The 27954-nt window shown below is 44.1% G+C and overlaps 1 protein-coding gene and 1 long non-coding RNA gene across 4 annotated transcripts; both read left to right on the top strand.

Annotated features, from left to right (window-relative positions):
- The first annotated feature begins 358 nt into the window (after positions 1 to 358).
- On the top strand, positions 359 to 23414 carry syt16 (synaptotagmin XVI). Of its 3 annotated transcripts, XM_020487123.2 has the most exons (7): positions 359 to 700; positions 8873 to 9052; positions 13952 to 14167; positions 15752 to 16014; positions 17261 to 17722; positions 17824 to 18013; positions 18948 to 21306. In XM_020487123.2, exons 1-7 carry the CDS (start codon positions 688 to 690, stop codon positions 19259 to 19261), a joined length of 1638 nt encoding a protein of 545 aa, XP_020342712.1. In that variant the 5' UTR covers positions 359 to 687; the 3' UTR covers positions 19262 to 21306. The 3 variants fall into 3 exon arrangements, with proteins under 3 accessions (XP_020342712.1, XP_031684782.1, XP_031684781.1); XM_031828922.1 differs by lacking the exon at positions 359 to 700 and having other exon boundaries at positions 8822 to 9052; XM_031828921.1 differs by lacking the exons at positions 359 to 700; positions 8873 to 9052 and adding an exon at positions 9289 to 10103 and having other exon boundaries at positions 18948 to 23414.
- A 501-nt stretch (positions 23415 to 23915) lies between these two features.
- On the top strand, positions 23916 to 27764 carry LOC109894441 (uncharacterized). The gene is made up of 4 exons (XR_002255871.2): positions 23916 to 24349; positions 25131 to 25225; positions 25384 to 25499; positions 25607 to 27764. It is a non-coding gene; the product is annotated as an uncharacterized LOC109894441 (long non-coding RNA).
- Positions 27765 to 27954: the final 190 nt, after the last annotated feature.

Here is a 27954-nt window from a genome sequence, read left to right as displayed (position 1 = left end):
GTAACATACTAGTCTTGCAGTAAATTGCTAACTGAAGATGGAGAACTAGTCTGGCATTGGAGGTGCAGAGGCGGGAGAAGAGGACAGGCAGTACACACCATGAGTATCAGCCAGTAACTGTGGGTTTTGTACACTTAAATAAAGAAATCGATCATTACTATAGTCACTCCCAGTCGCGGTAAGTAGTAGCCTATCGTTTTTGAATTATGGTGAATTGTTTCGAGTCATTTATTTATCCTATAATCTATCTAGGTCACTCACTTGGCCAACGTGTCTTTAACAAGACCGACCTGGTCCAAGTACATCTGTCACGAAAGTGTTTATTTAATTTGAAAGAAAATATTTTGTGCTCTGTTGGTCAAAGCCAGGTAGGTGAACATAAGGTCACTCGTGAGAAGATGAGAGAGAGACTGGAGGGAGAGGTATGGGGGCGAGCACGTCATTGTTTTGAGGCTAGGAGGGACCGTGTGTTGGAGAAACGTCAGGGTGGTAGGAAGAGTCTAAACCGTGAATGCGGCTAGAGAGCTGGGCAACTGCGGAAGGAGGCGAGGAAACGGCCCACGGCAGCCAGTATACCCCTACCCGCCGCTATCCGTGCGGCAATCTATGGACAATGTGAGCCACCGGGGATGCCACTGCAACGTTAATACTATTCACATCTAAATCGGACCTTTAACAGACTCAACCATGGCCACAGATAGTAAGTATCCCAATAGAGAAAATGAACAAATGTATTTTTTTTATAGTAGAGGAAAGGCAAGCGATAGGCTAGTACAATTATTTAATTCCACGATCTGCTGTTGCATATGCTATACGGTTGAGATTGAAGCTATCTTTTTTCTTGGTGCGTCTGGCTACAATGTTTCCATTTTACACTGCTTGATACAGTGATACAATATATAATTGTGTTGGCTGCGTCGGCTGACATAATAGGCTATAATTCCGTTATTTCAGCTACGACTTTAACACGCATGTTGTGCTCTGCAATTGTATGTTGGCATATGTGAGAATTCCCCTTTGCCATATTTCCTGTGACGACCTGCCATTGCAGTCATTATTATTGACTTTTCTGAGGGCTATGTATTAAATTATGACGCAAATGATTAGAACTCGATTCAGTGTTGGAATTAAGGATAGGCCTGCGCCCAGATGAGTACTTGCATTTTATGTAGGCTATGGCACACATAAGTTATATTTTTGATATAGCCTGCCATCTCCAAATGGAATGGTTAATCTAGGTCAACATTTGACAAGGTACAACATTAGTATATACAAATCAGGCCATAAATAGGCTACCACTTGTGAGGTTGAATAATAGCTGACAGGAGCCTGTATGGACTTCAATGAATGGTAGAATCCCCTAACTGACTCCACACACACACACACACACACACACACACACACACACACACACACACACACACACACACACACACACACACACACACACACACACACACACACTATAAGCGCCTTATTAAATGTGTAAAGTTATCTAACAACTGACCTATCTTTATTATTCTGTCACATTATTTCAATAGCCTGTTGTACCAAAGCTGAATGGCCCTGCATTGTAGTGATAAAGTAACAGAGACTAACTCACCAGCAGTTGGACTCGCCCTCACTTGCCAAACATAGACATTGAGAAACACATAGTCATTTCTAGTTGCCAGCATGGACATTCATGAGGGGTGTGCCTGATTTTTCACTCATAGTATATTAATTAAGAATGCCTAATCGTGTTTATATAAACTTATGGAAAGGTGTGGGTGGAGTCGAGACCTCCTTTAAGGTAAATATGCGGATTTACTGTGAGACTAGAAAGTCTGTACATGCAGCCATACTTTCAGATCCCTTTTCTGGGTCATATCCCTAGAGGTGGCCACACTCTCCAGTGGACATTCTATCCCTGAACAACTGGTCTGGAACCATATCTCACCAAACTGCAAAACAAAGCCTGGGGAAAACCTAGACATACTGTACTGTAGACTAACTCAACCGTAACCAACCTCCTCTCTCAGTTCCCACAATGGAGAGACTGAAGAGATGCTCTCTGATCTCTTATCTCTGTATGTTTCAGAGCTTTGTGTTGTACAGAAGCTCCTCTGAGCTGGAGAATATGGTTGAATAAGTACAGAGCACTCTGTTGTGTCTGCTGCTGCTGCTAATGGTGGCCTAGTTACAGGGCCATGCGTAATTCATACATTTCTCTCCATGTTGGCAGACAGGGCTGTCCTGGAACTGACCGTGTGTGTGTGCGCATGTGTTATTCATGTACAGTATTTCCTGTTTACTGTAGTCTGAAACTCTGTTCAGAATATAGCATATTAATCTATATAGTTTCATGAAACGTCAGATGTTCACACACAGACACGACTTGTTTAATTATTTTGGTAATCATCAAAAAACAATTTGGGCCAACACTTTATCTTAGATGTGTTTGAACCTTACAAAGGCAGTCTATACTTTTTGATCGATGTCATCACCTCGCTCCATGTTATTGCATCTGAGAGCATTATTCAGGAAGGGTGTTTGGCCTAGCCCAGTTGGACAGGAAGAACATTAAGAGAGATTGAGGGAGCTAGTTCTTGTAGAGTCAGACAGAACACAGGGAGGGAGAAGGAAGTAGGTTGAGAACAGAACGAAGGTTACGTATGTAACCACAGTTATGTGAGCTACATAATTAGTTCATTCCAATATGGTATCCTTCCTCGCGGCAGGATACATTCAGATTAGTCCAGTGCATCATGTAGTGCTGAGGCTGTGGCTGACCCCCTTAAACAGCTTCCGCCGCTCTACTTCCACCTTGTCCTTTTTCGAGGTGCCGTAGATCACAGACAAAGAGGATTGAAGTGATCCAATAGCTCACACAGCCATGGTCACATACATAACCTTTTATGTAGCACTATATTGGATCACTCCATTATGGTATCACAATACCAGATGAATCGGCGAACTAGGTAAGGACCAGGCAGAGAGCAAAGTCCTGTAGGACTGAGCTCAGGGCAGTCATAGTCGCGGTGTTCCTCCGTCCCGACTTCCTCCGTCAGACTCAGGGAACCTCCAGCACAGCCGCCCTGACCTCATTGGCGGGGGCAACATTGACTCGATAGTACCTCTTCGCCGTCATAATGGCATGCCTATATTGCGGCTAGATACACTCTCAATGTGGATGCCGCATCGAGCTGGGACTGTGAAAACCGTAAAACCGCTTGCACATATGACTCTCTCACCAGGTACAGAATATGCCCCGCCACATTTTATATGATACATTGGTGGAAGAAGCCATGGCGCTCCGCAAAGTGTTCACCACATTGTCCTGGAGGCCTAGACTGGTCCACTAATGCCTCTCAGAGGCCAAGCCCAAAGCTGGAAACGGTGCGGGTCGGGCCTCAGGGGCAGCTGTCATGGAGTCCATGAGAGGAGGGACAACAGGAGGCTGAATCATGGTGGTCTCGGGCCAGCATGAAGCTATCAAGAGCAGCTGGTGGCCCATCAAGATGACCCTGTCTAGTATATGGGAAATGCTGGGAACACGTAAAGTGTCGTTGCCGGCCAATCGTGAGCTAGGGCATCCAGACCCAGAGGGCTTATAGGGTCTGACATCGAGAAAGAGCTGGGGAAATCAGTGTTCTCCTGAGCTGCAAACAGGTCCACCTGTGCTCTCACGAACCTGTACCAAAGCAGTAGCACCACCTGAGGGTGTAGACTCTAGTCCCCCTCCGACAGGCTGAGAGAGCATGTCCCCTGCATTTTTCAGGACCCAGGGGATACTGTATGTTCTGCTTGCAGCGATGCCAAGCGGGTTTGGGCCCATGGCAAGCGCTCCCGAGCCATTGGACCAGGAAATGCTGTCCTACCAGGTAGGGCTGGAACTGTTGGAGAGCTAGGCGAACCAACCTGAGCTCCAGCACATTGAGGCACCATGGGGGCTCCAGCGGCCGCTGGCTGCCATGCCACTGAACACGGCTCCCCAAAACATCAGAGGCGTCAGCGCACACCAGCACTCTGCGGTGGACTCTGATCAGGCCCACCCTCTTTTACAGGAAGGAGCAGGATAGCCACTTCGATAGGGTCCTCAAACATGCACTCATCACCAGCAGTTGATGGTGTCTGTGTTGTTTTGGGTAACGGCCGTGGGAGTTGAACCATTGCTGGAGTGGCCTGATGGAACCAACAGGGTAGCCACCATCAGTAGGTCGAGTAACTGTTGGCACTCTAACACCGACAGGGCTCGTCCGAGACAGAAGCGGTTGAGGTTGTATAGGATTTTTTACTCTCACATTTGGGAGGTGTCCTCATGAGAGTCTAGTCTATGGACATCCCGAGGAAGATCGCCTTCTGTGGGATTTAAGGGATTATTACTGTGCTTAGTCCTGCAATGGTCACCTCTTGTTAAGCTAGCTACTTTGCAAACTTGTTCACCGCGGAACACAGAAAAGTCTAGGCAAGATGGCTGCACCCTGTGAGAGATGAAAACATGGTGCGCCTCGCGAAACCTAGCTTACTCTTAGGGGAGAACTGCAAGAAACATACATAGTCTCTTGATCTTGTGGGGTAGGCGCGGTCCCCGAACCCCCATACTAAAACTGTGAGGGTTCCAGTGTACGGACAATTCACACAGACAACTAAGACAAACTCTCAGCGCCTCTATACTGGTCGACCAAACCGAGTATCGACTAGGTTGGTACGCTGTCACAAGTAATAAAAACAAAGACAAAACCAAACAAGATGGCACAAGCCAAACCGAGTGGGGGGACAGCAGAGCACCCAGATGGAGAGGCTAGCTAGCTAGCTGCTCCAAGCTATTGAATAGCTGCGGGTATACTTCTGCGCTAATGCATGCTAACGTAGAGCTCTTACCAAGCAAATCCTCTCTGGAATGAACCAAGAAAAGGAAGAGCTGGAAGTAGTGTGGCGGCAGCTATTTAAGGGGCTCAGCAGTAGCATCAACACTAACCGGTACACAACTCTAATCTGAAATCCTATCTTGCCACGCGGAAGGATACCATATTGGAGTGATGCAATATAGTGCTACATAACTCAACTGAGACTGGGGGCAGGAGTGCTCTAACTGGAAGCTCAGTGTGAGACATGAAGGGTGAGAGAGGACCTACAGACTCACAGTTCCCCTCTACAGGGACAGAACCTGCTCTATTCCACTCAGCCAGGACATTTGAGCTGCTTTCATTTCATCAGTATATCCTCAGTCTAGTTTGTGCCGGCTGATAGGTAGATGTATGAACATGATATCGGCTGATTAGGGAAAAAGATCTTGATTGATTTTAAAATGTTTGAAGATGAGAGAACTTGACATTTACACTTTCTTTGGACCTCTATACAGTTTGTATCAGAGGAAACAGCAGATATTTTTCTTACGTTGATAGTAATGTAACAAAATGAAAGGTTCCCGTTGTAGAAGGTTAATTTCCGCAGACCTCTGGGAGTCATTTGATAAATTGGTTGTTCTATTGAATGCCACGACTAAAATGTCCAGCAGATGGCGCTATGCTCTTTAGTCTCATGGGTTTAGGACGTTCTCTTTCTAAATCATCAAAGACAGAGAGGTTTGGGGAAGACAGATATTTCCTCTATTTCAATTCACGTAGATTGTGACCTCATTCCAGTGTGTGGGTCTGTGTAATTTTGTATTGTATTGTCTTTCATGATGTTGCATATGCTACATGAAATTGCTCAGTCTGCAGAATATTCATGCACAACCTCATGGAACCAGCAGAGGGCATCTGCACATCAACATTGTGACAGTGCTCCGATATTGGTTATTGAAACAGGACTGAAGGCCTTGATCATTCATGTGAGTGTTCAGTCTTACTTATTTTCCCTGCGTCAAGCTTATTCTATGTTGACGTTAGTATTACCTTCTTCTCATATGCATGGTTAGACAGGGGAACACATGCCCCAGCACATACAATACAGTAGCTATAGCCCACATGTTCATGATTGTTATCAATCACGACCCCCTGACTATTGTTGTGCTTCCTGGTCCCAACTCTCTCTGGGCCCTGCCCTTTGTCTCTGATCCCTACTAACACACTCACCTCATCACTGAAGAGCTCTTGTCCTCCTGACCAATCATGGCAAGACTGACTGGCAGTGCCATGGTAACATGGGTCCTTTCTCTACGTGTGGGCAAAGACACTCATTACATTATCCTCAACAGAGCCATTGGGCTGTTTCCAAGGAAACCAACTACTGCTGTGATGCTCAGGTGTTTCTGAGCTGTGAGATAGGCGTTGTGGTCATAGGGTTTGAACTAAGGAGAAAACAACATAGTGGATATGAAGAAAACATAATGTGGTATATAAGGGTTGGGTTCTTCAACCCCCTGCCCAGAAACGGATTCTCTCTCTCCCAGGCACAGTGTGTACCACAAACACATGTTGGTGTCCTCACCTCAACATCAATGCGCCAATCTACATAGTCAGCAGTACATTTTATAATAAAGATCATGCTTGGAGACTGGACACACACACACAGTCCTGTACCTTGGCACAACTACAGCTGCTACCCCAAACAATAGGACCACTCACACAATCACACAGCCAATAGACAGCATACAGTACCAGTGTTTGTTCACTGCCCTGCCCCTCTCTCTATTACACACCTGTCTACTCCAAGTCTCACTCTCCTGAAACAAGTTCATTAGCAGAGAATACATCCATATCTTCAAGACTTTTCCTTTGTAGCGAGACGATCTGATTCTACTATAGTCGTCTAGTTGAGTGATGTTGCTTTGGCTCATTCTGTTCATTCTGCTGGAGGGCTGTGAACTAGCTGGGTATGTGAGATTTATTTTGATGTGAGTGGAGAGATGCGTTTGAATGTTAATGCCTGTCTGTGCATGATCCTGTTTGATTATTCAGTAAGAGCATGCCTGCTGGAGTGTCAATGTGGTTCTGCGTGAATATTAAAACATTAGCTTGATTATTATGCTGCTGACTTTCCCACCCAGCGTTGAGATGAAACCAGGAAGAGGAGAGAACACTTTGAAGTCAGGGTTAGATTCAACGGATGACTGAAAGCATGGTAAAATTGCACCTCAACTACATGATGATGAGATCAGTCCATAGAGCTTCTTATTAGTGTGAGAATTATCACAGTGGTGTTTAGATTACCTTATAGTGGAGCTGAACAAAGGGACTTCACACTTTCTTTCAGTCTGGTGTAAAGTCAAACAGGGATAATTAGGTTTCCTCTCTGCTTGGCTCGGCACTACTCTAGGTATCCTTCATCTCCCTGCTGTTTCAAATGCAGCTTTTGAATTGGTATTGGTTTGTTTTCCTAGTCAAGACTCAGATGATATTGTCAGTAGTGTTGGCTCTGATGTGTGTGTGTGTGTGTGTGTGTGTGTGTGTGTGTGTGTGTGTGTGTGTGTGTGTGTGTGTGTGTGTGTGTGTGTGTGTGTGTGTGTGTGTGTGTGTGTGTGTGTGTGTGTGTGTGTGGTAGAGGCAGATTGCCCTGCTGAGGGCTCTGTGGGAGGAGCAGGTGTCGCCCCAACCCCCTGACCCTGGTCCATTTCCTGTCCATCTGTATGGGGACACAGGGGGCTCTCAGAGAGACATAGTGGACCCTTTGTGTGCAGCAGAGAAGGAAACCCCAGTTATCTTGTTTTGGGTCTCACCACAAATTTCCTCTGGTTGTTGTATGTGGATGTGTAACAGACCACAGTGAGAGACCTTGGGGAAATAGCAGATCCAGAGGCTTAGTGCGAGAAGAGTAGTACAACAGAACAGAGAATAACGAGAGGCATCATAGAATAATGGAGAAATGAAATGGATGAAGGAATTGTATTACATGCTTCAGCGTCTTGTACACACACTCACCCACGCACACCTACAGTAATCCTCCCAGTAGTGTTGACTTCATACCATCTGTAAAGGGTGTTTCTCCAGGGCATAGAGTCATGGCAAAGCTCTACTTCTCCTTTTATTGATTCCGTTGCACTTTGGAGGTTGTCGTGGAAACCACAAAGAAAGACATGGCTCTCTCTTGTACTGTACTTGTATTCATTGGTTGGAGGAGTCATTGAGACTGGAGTGGAGTACTCTATTTTTCTGTCTTTCTCTTAGGGGCCATTTACATCAGTAAAATATGTCTACTGAGATCTACCTATCTTCAACATCCGATTTGCAACTTTTCTGTTCACACTAGCCTTGGATGTCGTGTGGCCAAAGCCACATTCCTGCTTCATGTGTGACTCAGAAGGAGGTAGTGTGGGAAAAATCTCTTAACGAGAGATTTGAATCTAGATCTGTCTTTTTTACACTTCACAGGTATCTCTCCTGGACCGGGTTTTGTGTTTTCAAAGTAGTGTAGTGTAAAGGGGCTGTTAGTACACAAGTCCTCCTCATGGCCTTCACAAGACAGCTCACTAAACATGTCCATAGAAGGACAGGATTCTGAACTTGAGCTCAAGCAGAGGGGGATGTTTATCTACTCCTTCTGTTTTACTATTCATTAGAATGGTTTCAAAAGAGTTGTGTAATACATGGCAAGTTACGTAACACTTACAACCCTGAATCAGAATCAGAATGTTCAATATGCAATGCTAAATCCCAAGAAGGTTTCATAAGCTTATGTATTGCAAACACATGTATTATTATTTGAAACATGTACAATTGTATGTATATTTGCTTTAAAATTCAATAGGCAGATACCACACCCAGAATATGTAACTTCTGCCCTGTTAGCGTAATTAAACTGAAACTCTTACTAAAGTGTTGCCCATTCTGTCTGTGTGTGTATCCTGTGTGTATGACTGTATGTGTGTGTGTGTGTGTGTGTGTGTGTTCAGGCTGTCTGTTTATGTGGTCTGATCAGTGTGTCTTTGTGTGTCCTCTCTCCTTCACAGTCACCCCAGAGGCCATCGGCTTCCTGTCTGCGGTGGGTGTCTTTGTGGTGTTTCTGGCCGTCCTCTTCCTCTTCATCAATAAGAAGCTGTGTTTCTCCCGCGTTGGGGGTCTGCCATGTCTGGAGCAGCACGGCCGCGGGAAACGCTCCCGCAGCAGGCCCGGAGTCCGCCAGGGGCTGGGTGAGTGGACTGGCATGGTGCCTGACTGGGGCCTAGGGGTTATGAGCCTGTGGCTGGGGAATATGGGAGGCAGAGGGGTGGGGTCTGTCTGCTCTCTGGGTCCTAAGGTAGGGTTTCTGGTATTGGGTGACCAGTTAGAGGGGTGGGCCCTGGGATGGAGACTGGAGGTGAGAGACTGTCAGTGGGGAGGGAGCGGGCCTAATGTAGGGAGACAGGTAGGAGGCCAGAGAGTGGCTGGCTGGGGAAAATATGTTATATCCATGTAATTCACTCTCTTCCTTTCTTCTCACAAATTGTAGAAATGCTGTCACTTTATCTTGAAACATACGGTAGTAGAACAATGGCACCCTTTAATGCTAATCATTCAGTCAGGGAGGAGGCTGTGCTTTGTTCTTCATTAGTCAAACACTGCAAACATTTCCCATAATCCCCAGGTAAACGTTTGGCTCTCTGTGGTTGGAGAGGGCGGTGTTCTTGGCTCCGGTATTTCCTGGTCGTTCAGTCCCTTGAGCAAACATCTCCTGCTTGGATAGGCAGAGTTTCGGCTGATACTGTACTCAAGTCAACAGTTGCAGTCATGTCACTCTGAAGTAACAGTCGTTTACAGTGCGCTGCTACGAGATGAAGCGAGATGATCCTGTATCGGAGATCCTTTCTTTGAAAGGATGGTTCGTCCAGGTATCGGAGTCTTTGTCTGCGGCCCTCCTACCCTCGGGCCAGGGACCAGGCCAGGCTAGGGAGTCTCAGACAGTGTCTGCTGACCCAACACCCTCACCAGGAGACACCCAGGAGGTGTCTGATCCCTCAGAGCTCCAGGAGGACTTAGGGTCCCAGACCTCCAGGGCTTTTGTGTCCTCAATGGACCCCCAGCAGAGGCTACAGGCCCTCCAGGCTCAGCTGGCTCTACGGGGCATGAGTAGGCCTAGCAGCTCCTGTTCTGGGGCTGCCCCATCTGCAGAGTGTCTGTCTATCATACCCGAGGAGAGTGAGGTGGTGGGGAGCAGGGTGAGCTGGGCAGCCTCACGGTACTCCAGTAAGGCTGGCACAGCAGGTAAAGCGTTTATCTTTCATCACACTGGGTGGGTCAATATCAGAAGTAGATTCAGTCTGTTATACTGTGACATACTGAGATGTCAGACATCACCTTGAAGATTGTGAATAGAGAGTGTCTTATGTGAATCCTCACTGTACTGTACTGATGTGTGTTTTACAGGAAGGGTGGTTAGAATACGTGTGTAAGTGCGTGGGTGACAGATACACAGACCTCTCAGGGATGCACACACACACACCCACACCCTGTTGAGTGAGAGTTGTATGGATCTCTGCTATACTGTAGGCACTTGAGAGTGGCCTACTTTTAGATGTGGGCTCTGAGAGTGAGCTCTCCAACATGTGCTACGGCTGTCACATGGAGACTGAAAGGACTGACAAATACTCTCAAGGTCATTCACTTCAGGAGTGGCCCTCCGCCATATTCATTTGCATACCTTGATGGATGTGTTTGTGCAGCTCTCTGTGCCTGCACCTACAGCTCTCTGTGCCTGCACCTACAGCTCTCTGTGCCTGCACCTACAGCTCTCTGTGCCTGCACCTACAGGTCTTCTCAGCATTGTGCAGATGAACCTTCTCACTTTATTTTCTCAATCATCTTTTAGTGCGGTCAAATGAGCATGAATCAAATGTTGTTGTTTTTTAATGGAAACCTGCTTTGAGGATTCTTCTGTGCACTCACTAGGCTTTAGTGAAGTGATGGGGGCTCTGCAAGAATAACTATTAGGATGTGGTGAAGGTCCTGGGCGCAGGAATGATAAGCCTTGGCGTGATTGATGTAATGGTGGAGTACTGAGGTTGGAGTGGCAGGGAGCTGTGGTCAGTATGTTCCAGTAGTGATGACTGTGTGATAGGGTTGAATATTTTTCCGGTATTTTACAAACGTTCCACCCAGAGAATAAATCACTTTTCTCCCTGGTAACCCGGTATTTCCCGGCAAAACCGGAAGTGTCATTCAAAAGCATTATAAAGCATTTGATTTGATAAAAGCTTTGATCAGCATGAAAATTCAAACCTGATGCTACACGAGTCTGTTGAGGCATGCATTAAATACATTTTATGAGCCCAAGCCCAAATTATTGTGCCATTATCCCATATATAATACGATATAGGCTACTGCACGTTACACACGACAGAAAAATATAAATGGTAGTATAAATAGTATCATGACACTAGGCGAGATCCAAATGCAGACACAGGAGGCAGATGGTTGGAGTTTAAGATGTTTCATAAATCCACAGGGAATAGGAAAGAGAATGGGCGTGGACAGGCAAAAGGTCATAATCAGGGCAGGCAGAATGGTCAGGCAGGCTCGGGGTCAGGGCAGGCAGAATGGTCAGGCAGGCTCGGGGTCAGGGCAGGCAGACTGGTCAGGCAGGCTCGGGGTCAGGGCAGGCAGAATGGTCAGGCAGGCTCGGGGTCAGGGCAGGCAGAATGGTCAGGCAGGCGGGTACAGAGTCCAGAAACAGGCAAGGGTCAAAACCGGGAGGACTAGAAAAAGGAGAAAAGGCAAAGCAGGAAAACGGGAAAAAAACGCTTGTAGGCTTGGACATACAAGACGAACTGGCACAGAGAGACAGTTCTGGGACACACTGGGAAAACAAGTGACACCTGGAGGTGGTGGAGACAATAACGAGGACAGGTGAAACAGATCAGGATGTGACAGATAGATGTAGCTCGCTATATGCTCTCTTGGGTAAATAAATTAAACTAGCTCCAGTAGGCTAATCTTTTTTAGTGTGAACTGTATTACTGTACTGTATTGTATTATACAATATTATATGGACTGGAATTAGGCCTACTCACATCGTTCAAACCAGGATGAAGCAGAAGAGAGCGTGATTCGGGTGCAGCACTTGCGGCCAGCAAAGTTACAAGTGTAGGCTAGCTAATTAGATTTTAAATGTTAAATATAATAGGGCCAATTTGTAGAATTAGTGGTAGGCTGACTCACATGTACCTTTTATAATATTTCCCCTAATGTTGTTATATGTAGCCTACCCCCACTTTCTCTCTATTGTTTCTTCATTCCTTCCTCGCTTACAACAGTTAAATGAAATAAGTTTGTCCTCATCTTCATCATTTTAATGACATGCTTAACATAATATATAGTACTAGAATTAGATGCAGATGGCTTTCACTTCTCTTCATGAAGATTGAATGGTTATGAGTCTGAATAAATAACTGCTATATCCTACCGCCATCGTGCGTTCGCTCTTCTTTTAAACTCCCGGTGAGTTCTATTGGCTGCTGTATATAACATTCAGCAAACAAGAGCTTGCGTCCCTCTTAGAATAGTCTATTGGCATAAGAAATGCAAAGAAATAATGTCCAGCAAGCTATTCTAGTCTAGCTTTTCCTGCATGGGACTCTAAGAGCTAAGGAGCAGTTTTTAAGGAGAGGCCAGAGGAGCACAGGTGTTTGTGTATTGCGCAAGAGACAGAGGCTATAAATTATAAGCTTGTTATGCATAATCCATCATTAGTTAGCTAAGAAATTAGGCTAAAACTGCATTGAATTTATTACTTGGAAGAGGTAGGCTAGGAAATCTATATATAGAGGGCTATATATATCAATCTAGAACAGGATTATCTATTTTGGATGCAATTTGAATAGAGTTGATGGAGAGAGAGAAAGGCTGCGAGAGAGTGCTCGCGTGTACACTGATTTAAAGCAACGATATTCGAGTGATAGGCTATTTTAAAACTCTGCAGCTGCAATAAGAAAAAAATAAAATCTTTACAATTAAAAAAACAAGGTGACTCCCGAAAGCGAGATGGAGATGGGTAAATTAGATGCACATTCGGTCTTCATATTATTGTAGCATAGGCTACGCTGCAGCAAGTGTAACAAAAAGTTACCATGATGAGATAGATGATAACGCAGTTCACAATGCATGTAGACCTGTCTGTGGTTTTGGCTAGTAAATCACGGTAAATCACGGTACCCGGGTTTCCGCCATTCAACCCTACTGTGTGATGATATTAAGGGTTAGATGGCTCTCGGTACTGCAGCCCTGGAGACGCATTGAACACGAGGTGGGCAGGGCCACAGCAAATCAATCAGCAGCCTCTCACCCACTCACTAGAGCCATCCAAGGGTTACCATGGTGATGTATGGTTCAGGTAAAGAGGGTGGTATTGTACTGGGTGACCTACACTGACGAGGGAGACAGGGCCAGAGACATGTGATACATCTCCATTACAGCCTCAATCAATATGTCAACAGACACTTACATAACCAAGTTACTCACTGTCTTTCTGTCCATCACTGGTGGAACTAATGGTGTTCAGATTAAATGCTTTGTTGAGAGAGAGAGAGAGAGAGAGAGAGAGAGTGAGAGAGTGAGTGAGAGAGAGAGTGAGAGAGAGTGAGAGAGAGAGAGTGTATGAAAGGATAACAGGTAACAGCTAATTTGTTTTGTAATGCTTTGGGGATGTACAGCTGGCACTTCTCTCCTGCTCTCCTTGTTCTGGTTTCATAGCATGTTAGATCACTAGTTGACACTAAAGTCCCAGTGATCCAACACTCATCTGCCAGGCACAATCCAATTTGGATATGCGGGTTGTGCTTGTGATCGTTTTATCAAATGGTCTTTGAATTCATTCCTGTGTTTGTCTTGCCTTCAGCAGTAGTTTTAACAAGCACACGTATTGATGTGATCATATTCACATTGTTTTTATTGATGTGTTTCTCTATCCTCCTCTCCTCTCTTATCCTCTCCTCTCCTACTATAATCCTACTATAATCATTCGGTTCTATAGTAGCTCTCCTGCCTGCACCTTCTCTCCTTCTCTTTGTGAACTCTGCATTCCGTGTGTGTGTTTGTGTGATCTCTGGTCCACCCAGTGAACAGTTACGGGGATGGTGAGGATCAGTCCAGCTCATCGGATAGTGAGGACGAGGTAGTGAAGCAGTTTGAGATCTCAGTGTCTCGCTCTCAGAGCTTCCGCTCTACAGGGACCACCGAGGTTGTAGCCCAGGCTGCACCGGGAAAACGCCACAAGTTCACCCGCCTACTCTCTGACCAGGAGGAGGGCAGCACAGAGCCCTCAGACTGCGAAGGTACACGTGCACACACACATAACGCACACAGAGACACGCATACATAACGCACACAGAGGCACACAGAGACACACATTCTGACACAGTACAGAGTACAGATTAATTGGAGGATCTTAATTGGATCACCCTGTTGCAGGAGAGCTTTCTTGCAACGTAGGACATTTGAAACTTGTAGTGTATTTGAGGTTTAGAAAGGCTTCTGAAGTTTGTAATTTCCACATTTCAGACTTGATTTTCTCTTACGGAAATGTATCAAGCCCTAGAAAAATGTCCATTAATTATAATCCACATAATAATTCACATTTCCTGTAGCTGCAGGATTATCTTCCTGCTGTAACAAACTGGCTCAAAATTAGATCCTACATCTGTACACACACTCAAAACATGTCCTCTAATCTGATCCAATGGGATGTAAATGAATCAACCCACCGCTCCAGAGCCCCAAAATAACATTTCATCACAGACTGCTGTCTGTAAAGATCTCAGGCTGAGCTTGGTTGGCCCACTCTGTGAGGGATCAACACAGAGATAGTGAGAGAGCGCTCTGGGTCTTTAGATTAATTAGTGACTTGTTTGGACTCAAATGGTGGCTGTTGTCTACGACAGGCTATAAGAATGATCAGTTTAAGTGGTGACAGCAGACCCAGGCATTATACAGATGTCATGGCCCTGGATGATAAGGGGGGATTTACCCACCCAACCCCCTCTTCCACCACTAGTTACTGGTACATAAAGAGTACAGTTCAAGTCTAAGTGTTCATCAAAGCCCCTGTTAGATGCATTGGAGGCCCCTGGCATTATGAATTCCCTGACTATGCCAAAATATTTTTTCATTGAATTAAATTATTTTATTGAACAAAGAATCCATTTGTTTGTATGACTGACATCCTGTCATGGGGGTTCAACATGCCTCAGTGACTCTATAACTACCTGTGACTCACAATAACTATCTGTGAATCATAATAACTACCTGTGACTCACAATAACTACCTGTGACTCACAATAACTACCTGTGACTCATAATAACTACCTATGATTCATAATAACTACCACATTTCCTTCCTCCAGCGAGCATGTGACTGGTGGTGTTATGATATAACTAGTGGTCTGATCGACCCTGGGAACACACAACACACACTGATGAGTCACACTGTGCCCTGTTGCCATGGTGATCACTCTCTGTAGTCGTTGATATAACTGTCGGTCTGCCCTTAATGATACAGAATTGGAGGTAATTGCCATTGATCAGCTCATGGTACAGCCCCATACCAGCCACACTAATTGAAGGAACAGGTTTCTGAAAAGTTATGCAATTTCTGTTCAAATAGGAGGCTTTATATTGCTTATGTTTATAAAATGGATTCAATTACTATGTTATACACACAGGGCTGGCTTGTATTTCATATCCCAAGGATGTTTCATGACAATGTTTAATTACAGAAGTCTGTTCTGTCTGATATGTTTATTAAGGGAAGCCTGTTCCATTTCAGACTGCATCCAATACAAAATATCTCAGTGTGAGTTTTTCTGTATGTTTCCATGTGATATTGTGTCTTTATGAAGCCCTGCTGTGATCGTCCCCAGACGTGGACGGAGACCTGAGCAGGCTGAGTTACCAGAACCCCCTGTCATACGGGGATGAGAAGCGGGGCTCCCTGGGGTCCCAGGAAAAGGCTGAGGTGCTGGACGGCCCACCACGGAAGGGCTCGCTGGACACAGGGGGTAGCCCGGCCCCCAACATGAGTCGCCAGGCCACTGAGGGGAGCCTTGAGATGGAGACAGCCGTGGACAACCAGGGTGACGACAACAACGACCCTACAGACAGCTCCTCCACATGGAGCCCAGAGGTACTGCAGCCAACGAGCCCTCGCTGTCACCTTGGGCCTGGTAACCAAGGTTTCCTGATCAGGGTTCAGGAAACAGTCCTAGCCCTACTAATAACATACAGTAGCTTTGCTATACAGAGAAACATCGTTTTTTCTCAAGGGAAATGTTGGTTGGCAATAAGAGGCAGCTATGTCCATCATGCCACACTGATGAGGAACCTGACAAGGAGAAGATGTTTTGTATTAGTCCCACAGTCTTTTCCTGTCAGATGAATTTTGGGCATACCAAGAAAAGGCTGACATGAGGCCCAGGGGCACATTGGAAACAGTACATAACTCCTTCCTTATGCCTCATAAATATTGATGAAATGTGGCACAACCTGTTGCTGTAAAGCGTTACTGAGTATTGCTAATGCTTGCATAAGCGTTGTGTTTGTGTGCTACTGTGCTAAAGCACTAATGTGTCATGTTTGATTTAGGCGCCCAGTTGGAGTGAGGTGAGAGCGAGTGGGCAAGTGATGCTGGCTAGCACTGCAGGCCTCCATTTCACTGTCTGCCCAGACCCAGGCCCAGACGTGCTTTTGCGACAGCTTGTCGCTGTGTGTGTGTGTGAAATGGGGAGCAATCTGTGCATGAGTATCCCACTAACTTTTTTTCACCTTTTATCCAACTCACTTTGTCGAATAGAACATGGTATGTAGATGGTAGCTAATAGATACCTTCGACATGTATTGATATATATATACATATATATATATGTGGATATATAGTGGATATATATATATAAAAATGGATGTGAATGGAACAACACATACAGATACACGTGAATGAAAGCAAATTGTTAGCATCATTGTATATTGTTTGTTTTGAATCATTTGAGTCGTGGCTAACCTTGAGCGTCAGGTTGTCGTGTCAGTAAATGAAGGGAGGGTTGGGGAGGGATATAGCTTGAAGAAGCGCATGTCGCCTGATCTGTGCAGTATATTGTAGCTGCCACTATGATTATCTTAGCTGTGGTTGCCGTGCCAACACCAACACTCCGCCTGCTCTGTCAACATGATGACCCAATCGATGCTGTGTTTACTGACCGCATGAAGCGCTGCTTGGCTGGCGTCAATTTTCTCTTTAACACCATCCTCTATCTTTGCCTGATGCAAAATACAGTATGTGATTAGAATTATGACATTGATGACTATTTCATATGTTGGCTTCTCGCAGGGAGCATATATCAGCAACTGTCTGTGTTTTCTGTTTCCCCTCCTCTCAGCAGGAGCATCTTCCTGTAGAGGAGGTCCTCCCTTGCCCCCCCAGCTCCACCTCACGCCCCCCTATCACCAAATGTGGTGACCTCGAGGTCACCCTGGACTACAAGGCCGCCTCTCAGAAGCTGTTTGTTACCGTTGTGACCGCGCGGGACATCCCAGACAAAGGGCGCAGTGGGATGGACTCGTGGCAGGTGCATGTGGTCCTGCTCCCGGCAAAGAAGCAGCGCCATAAGACCTCTGTCCAAAAGGGGTCCGTGCCCGAATTCAACGAGACCTTCCGCTTTTCACACCTGGAGCCTTCTGAGCTGGGTACCTCTGCCCTGCGCTTCCGGCTCTACGCCCTGGGGGGCCGGATGTCCCGCGAGCGCATGATGGGGGAGAAGGTGGTCCGCCTTGAGGGGCTGAGCCCAGAGGGGGGAGATATGGACACCACGCTGGTGCTGGAGCCCCGCAGCAACATGAAGGTGAGAGAATAAACCCAAAGACACAACAAAACACTGCTAACATGTTACTGTATACGATGCAAACTTATACTGTATGTGTGTAACTTTCTCCTGTTCTCCAGAGTGTTGACTCTCAGGTCAGTCTAGCTGGGGTGTCCCAGAGTGACAGTGCGTCCTCCACCCAGTCTCTAACCCACGGGGGCGTCCCTGAGCTGCTGGTGGGCCTGTCCTACAACGCCACCACCGGGCGCCTCTCTGTGGAGCTCATCAAGGGAAGCCACTTCCGCAACCTTGCCATTAACAGGCCGCCCGGTGAGCAAACACCCTCACACACACCCATGTTTACCATCATACGTACAGACTATCAGATTGTAAGGGCTATTGCAAAGTTCCAATTCGCCACTTGATGCATGAGTGATGTTTCTGATGCCCTAAACAGAAGAGACTGGTGGGAGGAGCTATAGGAGGACGGGCTCATTGTAATGGCTGGAATGGAGTTAATGGAATGGAGTCAAAAATGGTTTCCATATACAATTCTCTTTACTCCATTCCAGCCATGACAAGGAGCCCGTCCTCCTATAGCTCCCCTCACCAGCCTCCTCTGGCGCTAATGATTTTATTTTATTTGGACTAAATTATGTAATGTCCAGACGTAGATATATTGTTGGGTGATGTAATGAATAAAAGAGTATGATGACACATTATACTTGATGATTCACCGTGATGGTTTGTGGTTCAGTAATCTGTGTTAAAGGCAATCTTGTGAATAGCGGTAAAAGAAACAGCTGAATCTCCTGTTCACCCATGCATGACCACTACCTGGTTACCGGTGACCTTATACACCTGACCCACCACATGACCCATAACCTCAGTGAGACTGCTCTCTAGTGGTGACAAATGACAGTCCAAAACTGACAAAACTATACAAACATACACCAGAGGAGGCTGCTGAGGGGAGGACGGATCATAATAATGGCTGGAACATAGCCAATGGAATGGCCTCAAACCATTTGTTTGCTGTATTTGATACCAGTCCACTCATACTGCTCCAGCCATTACCACAAGCCTGTCCTCCCAAATGAAGGAGCCACCAACCTCCTGTGACATACACCCTATCAAAATGGCTCTTAAACAGAATGCACCCCCATGCAATCATGACTTAGTCAATCATACTTTTTTTGTTTATCCCTCTTGACTTCATTACCTCTATCTTAGCCTCTCCTTTCTTTCTGTCTCTCTCCCTCAGACACCTATGGGAAGCTGACTCTGCTCAACTCAGTGGGCCAGGAGATCTCCAGGTGTAAGACATCAGTGCGGCGGGGGCAGCCCAACCCCGTCTACAAGGAGACCTTTGTGTTCCAGGTTGCCCTGTTCCAGCTGTGTGACGTCACCCTCATGGTGTCCATCTACAACCGCCGCAGCATGAAGCGTAAGGAGATGGTGGGCTGGCTCGCCCTGGGCCAGAACAGCAGCGGTGAGGAGGAGCAGCTGCACTGGCTGGACATGAAGGAGTGTAAAGGCCAGCAGGTCTGTCGCTGGCACGTCCTCCTGGAAGCCTAGAAGCCAAGATGGAGAGGAGAGGATGGGAAACAAATCCCCACCACTTACCCAGTCACTTAGGGCCCAATTCCGACTTCTTATGCCTTTCTTACTCACCGCTTTCCTACGCCCAGTAGTTGGTGTTCAGACTTACCTTATGAAGGTGGGAACAGGGATTTGCAGGTGTGGTTCCCTTCCACGTGCTGAATGAATGTAATTCAACCACGGAAACCAACGCACTTCCTGGACAACACATTTTCTTGTGGAGTTTTCATTCAATAGGGTTTTCTGTACATTTATCTTGAACCATCCTTTTAAATACGGTGTACCTTTAAGTTTGAATTTTGTCCACAGACACAGAGAATATATAGTGAGAACGGTTTCAGAATATTAGGGATCAATGAAAGAAAGCCATCTAAATATGCACCATCTAAATATATGCATATTCGTCTCTGTTTCAGCATCAAATGGTAGATTTAAAAATACTCTGATCTTGTAGATTATTTAGTGCTAGGAAAGTATTTATGAATCATAAAAAACTGGTTTGGAGAGCCTTTATGCACGAAAGAAAGAAAACGGTGGTTTGATTCATTCTTAAAATTGTTAACCAGTGGTAATGTTGGAAGATTAGTGTACATATAATTATAATAGGGAGAATAGTGTACAATAGTAGGCTATACCCATGTTTATTGCCTGCACTAACCATGGAACTGTGTGATGACACGGCCAGGTATTGCGCCATGCGATTTACGGCTTGGTCTGCGCCCTGCTCCGTAATGATTTAATTAGCCTACATATATATTTTTATATTATCAACTGTTACTAATGATCCTCAGCAACAACCACATGGCCGTAGCAGCGTTTACAGAGGAAGCAAATGAAAGTAAACGAAACAATGTATTTAAATGGAATGATAATGTAGGCTATAGCAATTGAGGGAACTAACAGTAAATTGGCAGGAGAATGTGTGTTATTAGGATTACTGACAGTCAATGCTGATAGTGTCTAATATTTAACATGATAGAAATAGGAGACAGAGAAAGTTGAGGTAGCCTATAATTAAGACATTCGAGAGTGCCCATCCCTGCAAGTTAAAAGGCAGTACAATTAAAAGTCTGCATAATGGCCCAGCATTTCATAACCTTTACAGTGGGAAAGTTGATATGTTGATATGCTTCAGTTTGCTGCCATATGACTGGTTTCACATTTTTTCCCCAGTGACTATAAAGTAGAATATATCTAAAACAAGTGTAGTTTATATTTACAATTTCCTTATCCAAACAGTTTGCTCATATACCTAGCTCTTATCAAGTTGTAAATTAAAGTGCATGGAAAATGGTGTTATTTATTTTGGAAAATATTAAGTAGATGCTTTTTCCACTTGGAACCGGCAGGTTCGCTAGACCTTATACATAGTTTCCTTGCGCGCAAAATTGATTAAATTATTATAGGGAATTAAGTCACGGTCAGATTATCGCTTATCAGTAGACACACGGAATATTGCGTATCAGTAGACACACCTCAGCCACACCTTACTTTAGTCAATCTCCACCCTGAACGAATAGCAGGTGAATAGCATGCTATTCTCATGCTTAATTTCAAGGTCAGAATACGCATAGAGAGAAAAGTGCATAAAAACGGAATTCCGTTCCATTTATGCACTCTTCACTCGGGTTGGAATCGGGCCCCTAGTTACTAAGCTGGTTGTTCCTGGTAAGTGGAGGGAGTTATCCAGTCCCCAGACAGACACCTGCTCTGTGTAGGCAGGAGAGCCTCAACACAACTACTGCGGCCCCATCAATCTGCAACCTACAGCTCCACACACCTGTTTACACCATTGATGAGCAAAAAAGGATATCACATAGCAAAAAAAACAAAAAAAAAGTGCTTCAATTATGCCGATATGGATATACAGAAAAGATCAATTGTTGCATTTATTCTATGGGTTTTTATAAGTTTAAATTCAGAAAAGGTTATTGAGTATTGGTTTAAACTATAGTTACATTGTGTTGTCACAGACAGCTAGCAGTTTGGTTGGTCTTCTCTGTATATCTACTATGAAGATGTCAAACATTGTATCATACAAAAATGAGTATACTGTTATGATTGTCCAAGGACAATGGTTTTTGATGAATTACTATCGTACTTTATTCAGCCACACTTCAAGGTGAAGAAAACAAATATTTTAGAATGATTTCTTCCTTTATGAGGGAAAGGGAGACTGAAATCTTTGTTCTTTTGTATCATTCCAAACATACATTTAATCATTTGAATTTCAAAACTGTTTTGATAGATTTCTTCCTGCTTTCTACTTTTCTAGGTTTTGAAACTGTATAGTTCAGGGTAATTTCACATTGAATGAGCATGCTTTCTGTCCTTTATCACACGTGTTTGTATCTTCATCTACAACTTTTACTCCTCCTCTCCTACTGTAAGACATGACCTGCTCTCAGACAAGCAACTGAAGGACTCTTTATTCCTCTTTATATTACTCTATTTGATGAGAACATCTGTCCACTCTGTCTGACAGATTCAATCTCTTCATTTAGTGGCCCTTTCTTAGTGACTTCCCAGGGTAAAGTTAATTTCAACTGCCATCCATGCTGAGCTGAAAAGAGGCTTTAAATATCCCAGTGCATCTGTTAATAATATCATGCCATGAATGACCCTCTCAAGCAGTGTATTATTTGTCTCTGCTCATTGGTAGTTTCAGTCCTTGGACCGTACAGTGTGATGATGAAGATGATGCTGATGCTCATGGCCAAGTCTGCCTCAGCTTCATTATATCCTATGGCAGTAGCTGCTTTTGAGTGATTACACTTATTACACACCCTAGGTCAAGGGCTTCTCACACCAAGGAGGATATTTTAGAGCAACTGTATTCCTACTAAGCATATTTTGCAAAGCACCTCTGGATAGCAGTTTACTGACCTTCTAGTCCACTGGTCTTCAACCTTAGTGTACCTACAGTTCAGTCAGTATCTGGCTTGTGGACTCCTATGGGACCTGTCTGATTAACTCTATCTAAGCAGTCATTGATTGTTCAATGAAGTACTGAGGTGGAATGTAAATCAGTATTATTCTCTGCTATTTGAGTTAATTATCCATGGTCCATGACCTGTGGGATGTTATGGAGCATTGAACCTGCAACCTTCACAACCACTCTGTTTTCCTGGATAGACAACAGATGTAATTAGGTCCCTTGGGTTGCATAGGGGAATCATACTCTTAGTCAAAACACCAGGGTTTGACTCAATTAGAGAGCTGTGCTACATATGAAAATGGCAATTTCCTCCAATCAAACTAATCACCCTAATCACATATGGAATTATTCCAATGAGAAGAATGGATGGAGAAATATATTTGAGCTTCCTTGGAACTGAGTGGCTGTCTTAGAATTGCCAAGGTTGGTCAAACGTTTACATTTGTATCAAAGGTTAAAACCACTTTTTTTCACTTTTAGCGAGAACATTGACTTAGTAAGTAGCTGATTCAGGGAAAAGTATAGCACTACGTTTGATGATGATATTTTCATTACAAGATGACAAACTATGGATGCCACAATTGGAGAGACTTTCCTCTGCTCTGTGGATGAACTAACCTAACCTGATATGACTGGTAGGTGCAGTTCATGTCATGTTTATAACACGGGTTTGTATGGTTAATGATTTGACCAATGATTCCAGAATGACCATTACATTGATAAGATGTTATTTACTGTACCGGCTGAACCAATTATATGTATTGTATGCATGTCAAGAGTTGCTGTACATGATCCCTCTATATTTTTGGACATTTTAAATGTTCAAGATGCCCTCTGAAGTATATGTTACTACTACAGCATGTTAGCTTTCAGCTTCCACACAGTGAGATTCTAATGAAGTGCCTGTATCGTAAGGGTAAGAGTTGATGCCTGTATGGGGTGAAATTGATAGATGCATAAAATAGAAATACATGCAAAAAAATTAGCATGAGTGTATAGTCAACCATGTTTAATGTTCCTGTGAGATGCAGCTGTATGCACGGACTGTTGATTTGTTCTCATGCCTATATACACAGTGCCTGCACCATGCATGCAAAGAATGACAATGACATAGATAGTACTTTTGCACATACTGGTTGTATTAGTTTTGTTCTTGCTAATAAAATAAAGATCCATGTTGTAGTAAAACTGGCTGCCATCTGGTTTTTAAGTCTTTTGAGCGTGTTAAGATGCCTTAATTCTCAGAATGGCTGTGTCTTAATGATGGTCATCAGCAGGACATAGTTGGTCCCATAGTGTGAAAGGTTTTCAGTTGTAATACCTCCTTGCCCAAAACACTAAGGAAATCATCAGGCTCATAGGCAGGATTATGAAAGATTAGGAATACAATCTTGTGGTTTCTAAGTGTTTTTGGATGAGATAAATGAAATCCAGCAGATGCTTGATTTAGTTAATAATTCCAGTTTTAAGAGGGGGAAACAAGAACTCTATAATTTGTACCTAAACCAAGTTGAATAGGGCACTATTGTTTATGTGTCATATCTGGGCTATCATAGCAGCTGTAAAATAAAAAGGTTTACATTTAAATCAGACATCAAATAATTACTCATCCAGTCAATAGGTTGCCCATACACCCAAGTAGAGCGAGAGACACCTAGGTATAGATAGAGGGGGGGGGGGGGGGGGGGGGGGGGGGGGGGGAATTGGAAACCAAGGAGCACATTTAGAGGATGTGAGAATAATGGAGCCTGATGATGAAGCGTCATCATTGCCTAGTGACTCTCCTAGCAACAGGAAACATCTGCTTCGGCGAAGACCAATGAGGTTGTAGAGAGAATGGTGTTGTTGCTTGTTGCACAGAAAGGGATATTTTAAGACTCTAGGAGTGTTTCGTACACTGAAGGGATTATTAAAACGAAGATACGGTGACTGGGTGTGAAGCGCAAACTTAAGGCAGAGCTTGGAGCGGGATAATTGGCACAGACGGTAAATGTCGCAGCAACGGACGGTCACACATTGGACAGACACATCCAGAAGAACGCATTACCTTCAAAGGCTGCCTACATATAAAAGGACTGCTGATTTGCTGAAGTGCTTTATGAACTGTTGGAGATCGCCATCATAAGGTAATTTTCTTTATTGATGTGATTATATTTGATCAAATGTGTGGGTGACTCTTACAAATAGGTGACATTCCAAACTGATAGAGATAGCTAAGTAATATTAAGACATCATCATTGCATGGTATCATCATCATCAACATAATCATGAAGATCAATCAGTTGCATGATATTTTTTGTCCAAGCAGGTGAATGCCTTATTTGTGTTACAGGTATTTTGTTTGATCCCCTGAATAGGAATATTACAGTTCCACTGTGCCTAACTGCAGTGGGAGTGAAACGATGTGTTATAGCAGGTGTCATTCTGTTGAAAATGCACTAATAAGTGCAATATCAGAAAGTCTCTGTCTCTCTGTTCTCTCTGTTCGCTCTCTCTCTGTGTCACGCACGCGCGCGCGCGCGCGCACACACACACACACACAGATACACACAGACTACCCACGCATGTACTCAACCCAATTTCTTTGTAAATAGCCTTGTGTGGGGAAATGGCAATGGCTGTAAAGATTTCAGCTTCGCCTACAAAGCACATGCTGCAGAAAGAAGACCAAAATCTGCTTTGATATTTAAAAAATAATCTGTTTAATCTGGCCATGGTAAATAGCCTATGCAGTGAGATGACATCTGAGAAAACATAACCCACATTTTCAAATTGTGCAGAATAATTTTTTAATGGTTGTTTTGAGATACAGATGAAAACATATTGTGTGTGATTTACAACTTTAATAAAACAGGTGTCTCTCCAATCTGTTATTTTCTCTTTATATCTCATTCTCCTCCACTATAGGCCCCTGAAGGCAATGTGTGAGGCTCAGAGAACATCCCAAGCAATCAGGACCCCAGTCAGACAACTCATTTGTGGCTCTGGGCTGTCATCATCAGGTAATGTACCGTGGCGTGGATATGACTCCACTACTGCTGGGGCTGTTATGTAAATCTGTGTCACTCCTCTAACCACATAATCTCTCCTCACTAATGTGTTCAAAGGGAGAGCTTTATCAAGGTTGTAATTGCATTTTTCCTGATTGTGCTTCAAGCAGTCGATTCCCTTGAATAGAGATCAAACCATTCAACAACGTCGAAAGTTGCCTACTTCAAGAGGAAATATGCGGAAGAGGAGGATTTACATGGCGACCTACATGGATATTTTCAAAAAGTACGAACTGCTTTGTTTGTGTTGACATGTTCAGACATCAATCTGTTGTCCTATGACATGACACTTTAGATGTGTCTGTCTCATAATCACAACCTCTTTTTCTTCAGCACCTGATACGTCAGGAGGACCGCAGCTGCATCCTCAAGCTCTCCTTGGAGAAGCTGAGATTCCTGGAGGACCCTGAAGCCTACCTGCGACGCTCTGTGCTCATCAACAACCTGCTGAGGAAGATCCACCATGAGGAGAAGGAGGTGGAGGGGGAGGTGGAGGAGGAAGAGGAGAGGCAGGGGACCTGTGACAGGGGCTCAGGCGGGCAGCGGCTGCTCTACCCAGACAGGAAACGTGTGAAGGTGGTGGTGGCAGACTGCTGCTCTCAGTCCTTTGGGTTGGAGGAGATACCCCACTACCACCTGGTTCCCTACCCCTCCCCCACATGCCTCTATGGCCTGGGCACATGTCCCAGCATCTCCCCTGGCCACGGGGCTCAAGTCCTGCTCTACAAACTGGATGATAACGGGTGACTGTGACTTGCTGCCAAAGTACGGGAAGAAATTTGATATGGACCATGCACATCGAAGTAATTGGCAGGGAGTGGTTCGGTGACAGAACACCCTATTCACTCAGAGCTGCATTCTGTATCCTGCAGTCTGACGTTATCTACATCCAAAAGGGAGGCTACGGCTTCTCCTGTGTGATTTTTGACTAGGTCAACAGAGCAAGAGTCCAAATCAGGGTCTGTCTTTTAAGGACATCTTTGTTACAGCGTCACTGCCTTTACAAGCTGATGTGAGAGACGGAGATTTCTTGCAGGAATTTGTTTTAATGGTCTTTGCACATGTGAACCTTAAGGGATACATATAGTACAAGTCATGCACCCTGCCACTACACTACTCTCTAAGAAAAAAAGTTGCTATCTAAAACCTTAAATGGTTCTTCAGCTGTCCCCATAGGAGAACCCTTTGAAATATTTTTTGGGATTCCAAGTAGAACACTTTTCGGTTCCAGGTAAAACCCGAGGGTTCTACCTGGAACCAGAAAGGGTTATCCTATGGGGACAGCCGAAGAACCCTTTTGGAATCCTTTTTTCTAAGAGTGTAGAGAAACAGACAAGGTTTGTGTTTGGAGGTTTGGATGTCTGCTAGTATGCTTGTGTGACCACAATCAAACTACTCTGTTGTGTATTTGAAAAATATTACATTTCACTAAACATATCCCTAATGTTAAATGATAGACTACTTATCAGAAGCTTGCAAAAGATGATTGAAATGAATATGGGAAAAACTCATTCAAATGAAACTCATGATGGCATATTTGTTGAAAAATTAAGCATTATGCATTTGATATAGAGGTTTTGGTGTAAGTCAACTCTCTGGGCGAATCAATTGTTACACATTTCTGTCATAGTGATGCATGTAATTCCCCCCCCTCCTGTTTCTGTGTTCTTTCCTACAACATTTTGCTGCCCTCCAGTGGTCAAGTTGAGTGTGTGAATTTGGGTCTGGCTATTCAGTACTGTGCATCATTCTGACATCAATATTTATATTTTCTTGTCTGTTTAAATTAGCTCTCTGTAGCTCAAGCATCCCGTTTTGAGGTGGAATCTATTCAGGCCAAGAAAAATAAAGCAGAACAGTAGGCCGTTTCACAGCCTCGTCTTGAATGTGCCAGTTTTAACGTATTAAATCATTTTCATTCTCAAAGAGACATAACCTTGTTTAGTGCTTGTTACTCATGCTCCAAGAATACACTAACTTGATTCAGCAAGAGCACATTGGCACATTGCTTTCTTTGATGTCAAACAATTCCCTGTATTTTCTAGCTAATTTTGATATTTTTCTGCAGATTTCTCAGTTTTATGTGTCAGGCAAACAATGTTAAGGTAAATAACATATTTATGAATAGATTGACTGTTCATTATCTTGTTTTTATTTTATTTTAAAATTTGTGCAACAATGTGAATATCGTTTGCTATTGTCCATTTTTTTCTGTAATTGAGTATCGGTAGTTGAGTGTGTTCAGTGTAAGGATTGTTTTTCCATTATTGTTAAACATCTTACAAACTACAGACTAAAATAGAATTTTAAATGCTACTTTTCAACACAATATTTTACTGTATGAAATGTATATTTGGAAGACAATTTACATAGGCCTATTCCTTATTAAAGATAAGCTATTTTGCCAAAAGACTTAAGTAGCACCATGAATCTTTCTTTTTTCAGGTGATTGCTAATGCTATAAAATAAAGTGTTTAAGATGACACTGCCATTACGTGTTGGAGTGATTATTTGTAACGTTACTCTGATGAGCATCCACTGGTCAGACTATGATAGAAGAGAGACTCTGACAATTCAGGGATATTATGATGTTTCATTCATCCATAGGTATATCTTCTACTCTATGGAAGCAAATGTAAGCAAATGTATTTAAAGGGACAAGCTAAAACGATTAGTTAAAA

This window comes from Oncorhynchus kisutch, linkage group LG7 (genome assembly GCF_002021735.2).
Source record: "Oncorhynchus kisutch isolate 150728-3 linkage group LG7, Okis_V2, whole genome shotgun sequence".
Lineage (NCBI taxonomy): Eukaryota > Metazoa > Chordata > Actinopteri > Salmoniformes > Salmonidae > Oncorhynchus > Oncorhynchus kisutch.
This window is presented reverse-complemented; position numbering and strand designations above follow the sequence as displayed.

What these genes read in the sequence shown, in the direction of transcription:
- syt16 (XM_031828921.1), top strand. Translation starts at nt 9,674, where the DNA reads ATGAAGCGAGATGATCCTGTATCGGAGATCCTTTCTTTGAAAGGATGG. An exon ending in CAGTAAGGCTGGCACAGCAG is followed by an intron (nt 10,104 to 13,951) that starts GTAAAGCGTTTA and finishes TGGTCCACCCAG; the next exon opens with TGAACAGTTACGGGGATGGT. An exon ending in TGCCATTAACAGGCCGCCCG is followed by an intron (nt 18,014 to 18,947) that starts GTGAGCAAACAC and finishes TCTCTCCCTCAG; the next exon opens with ACACCTATGGGAAGCTGACT.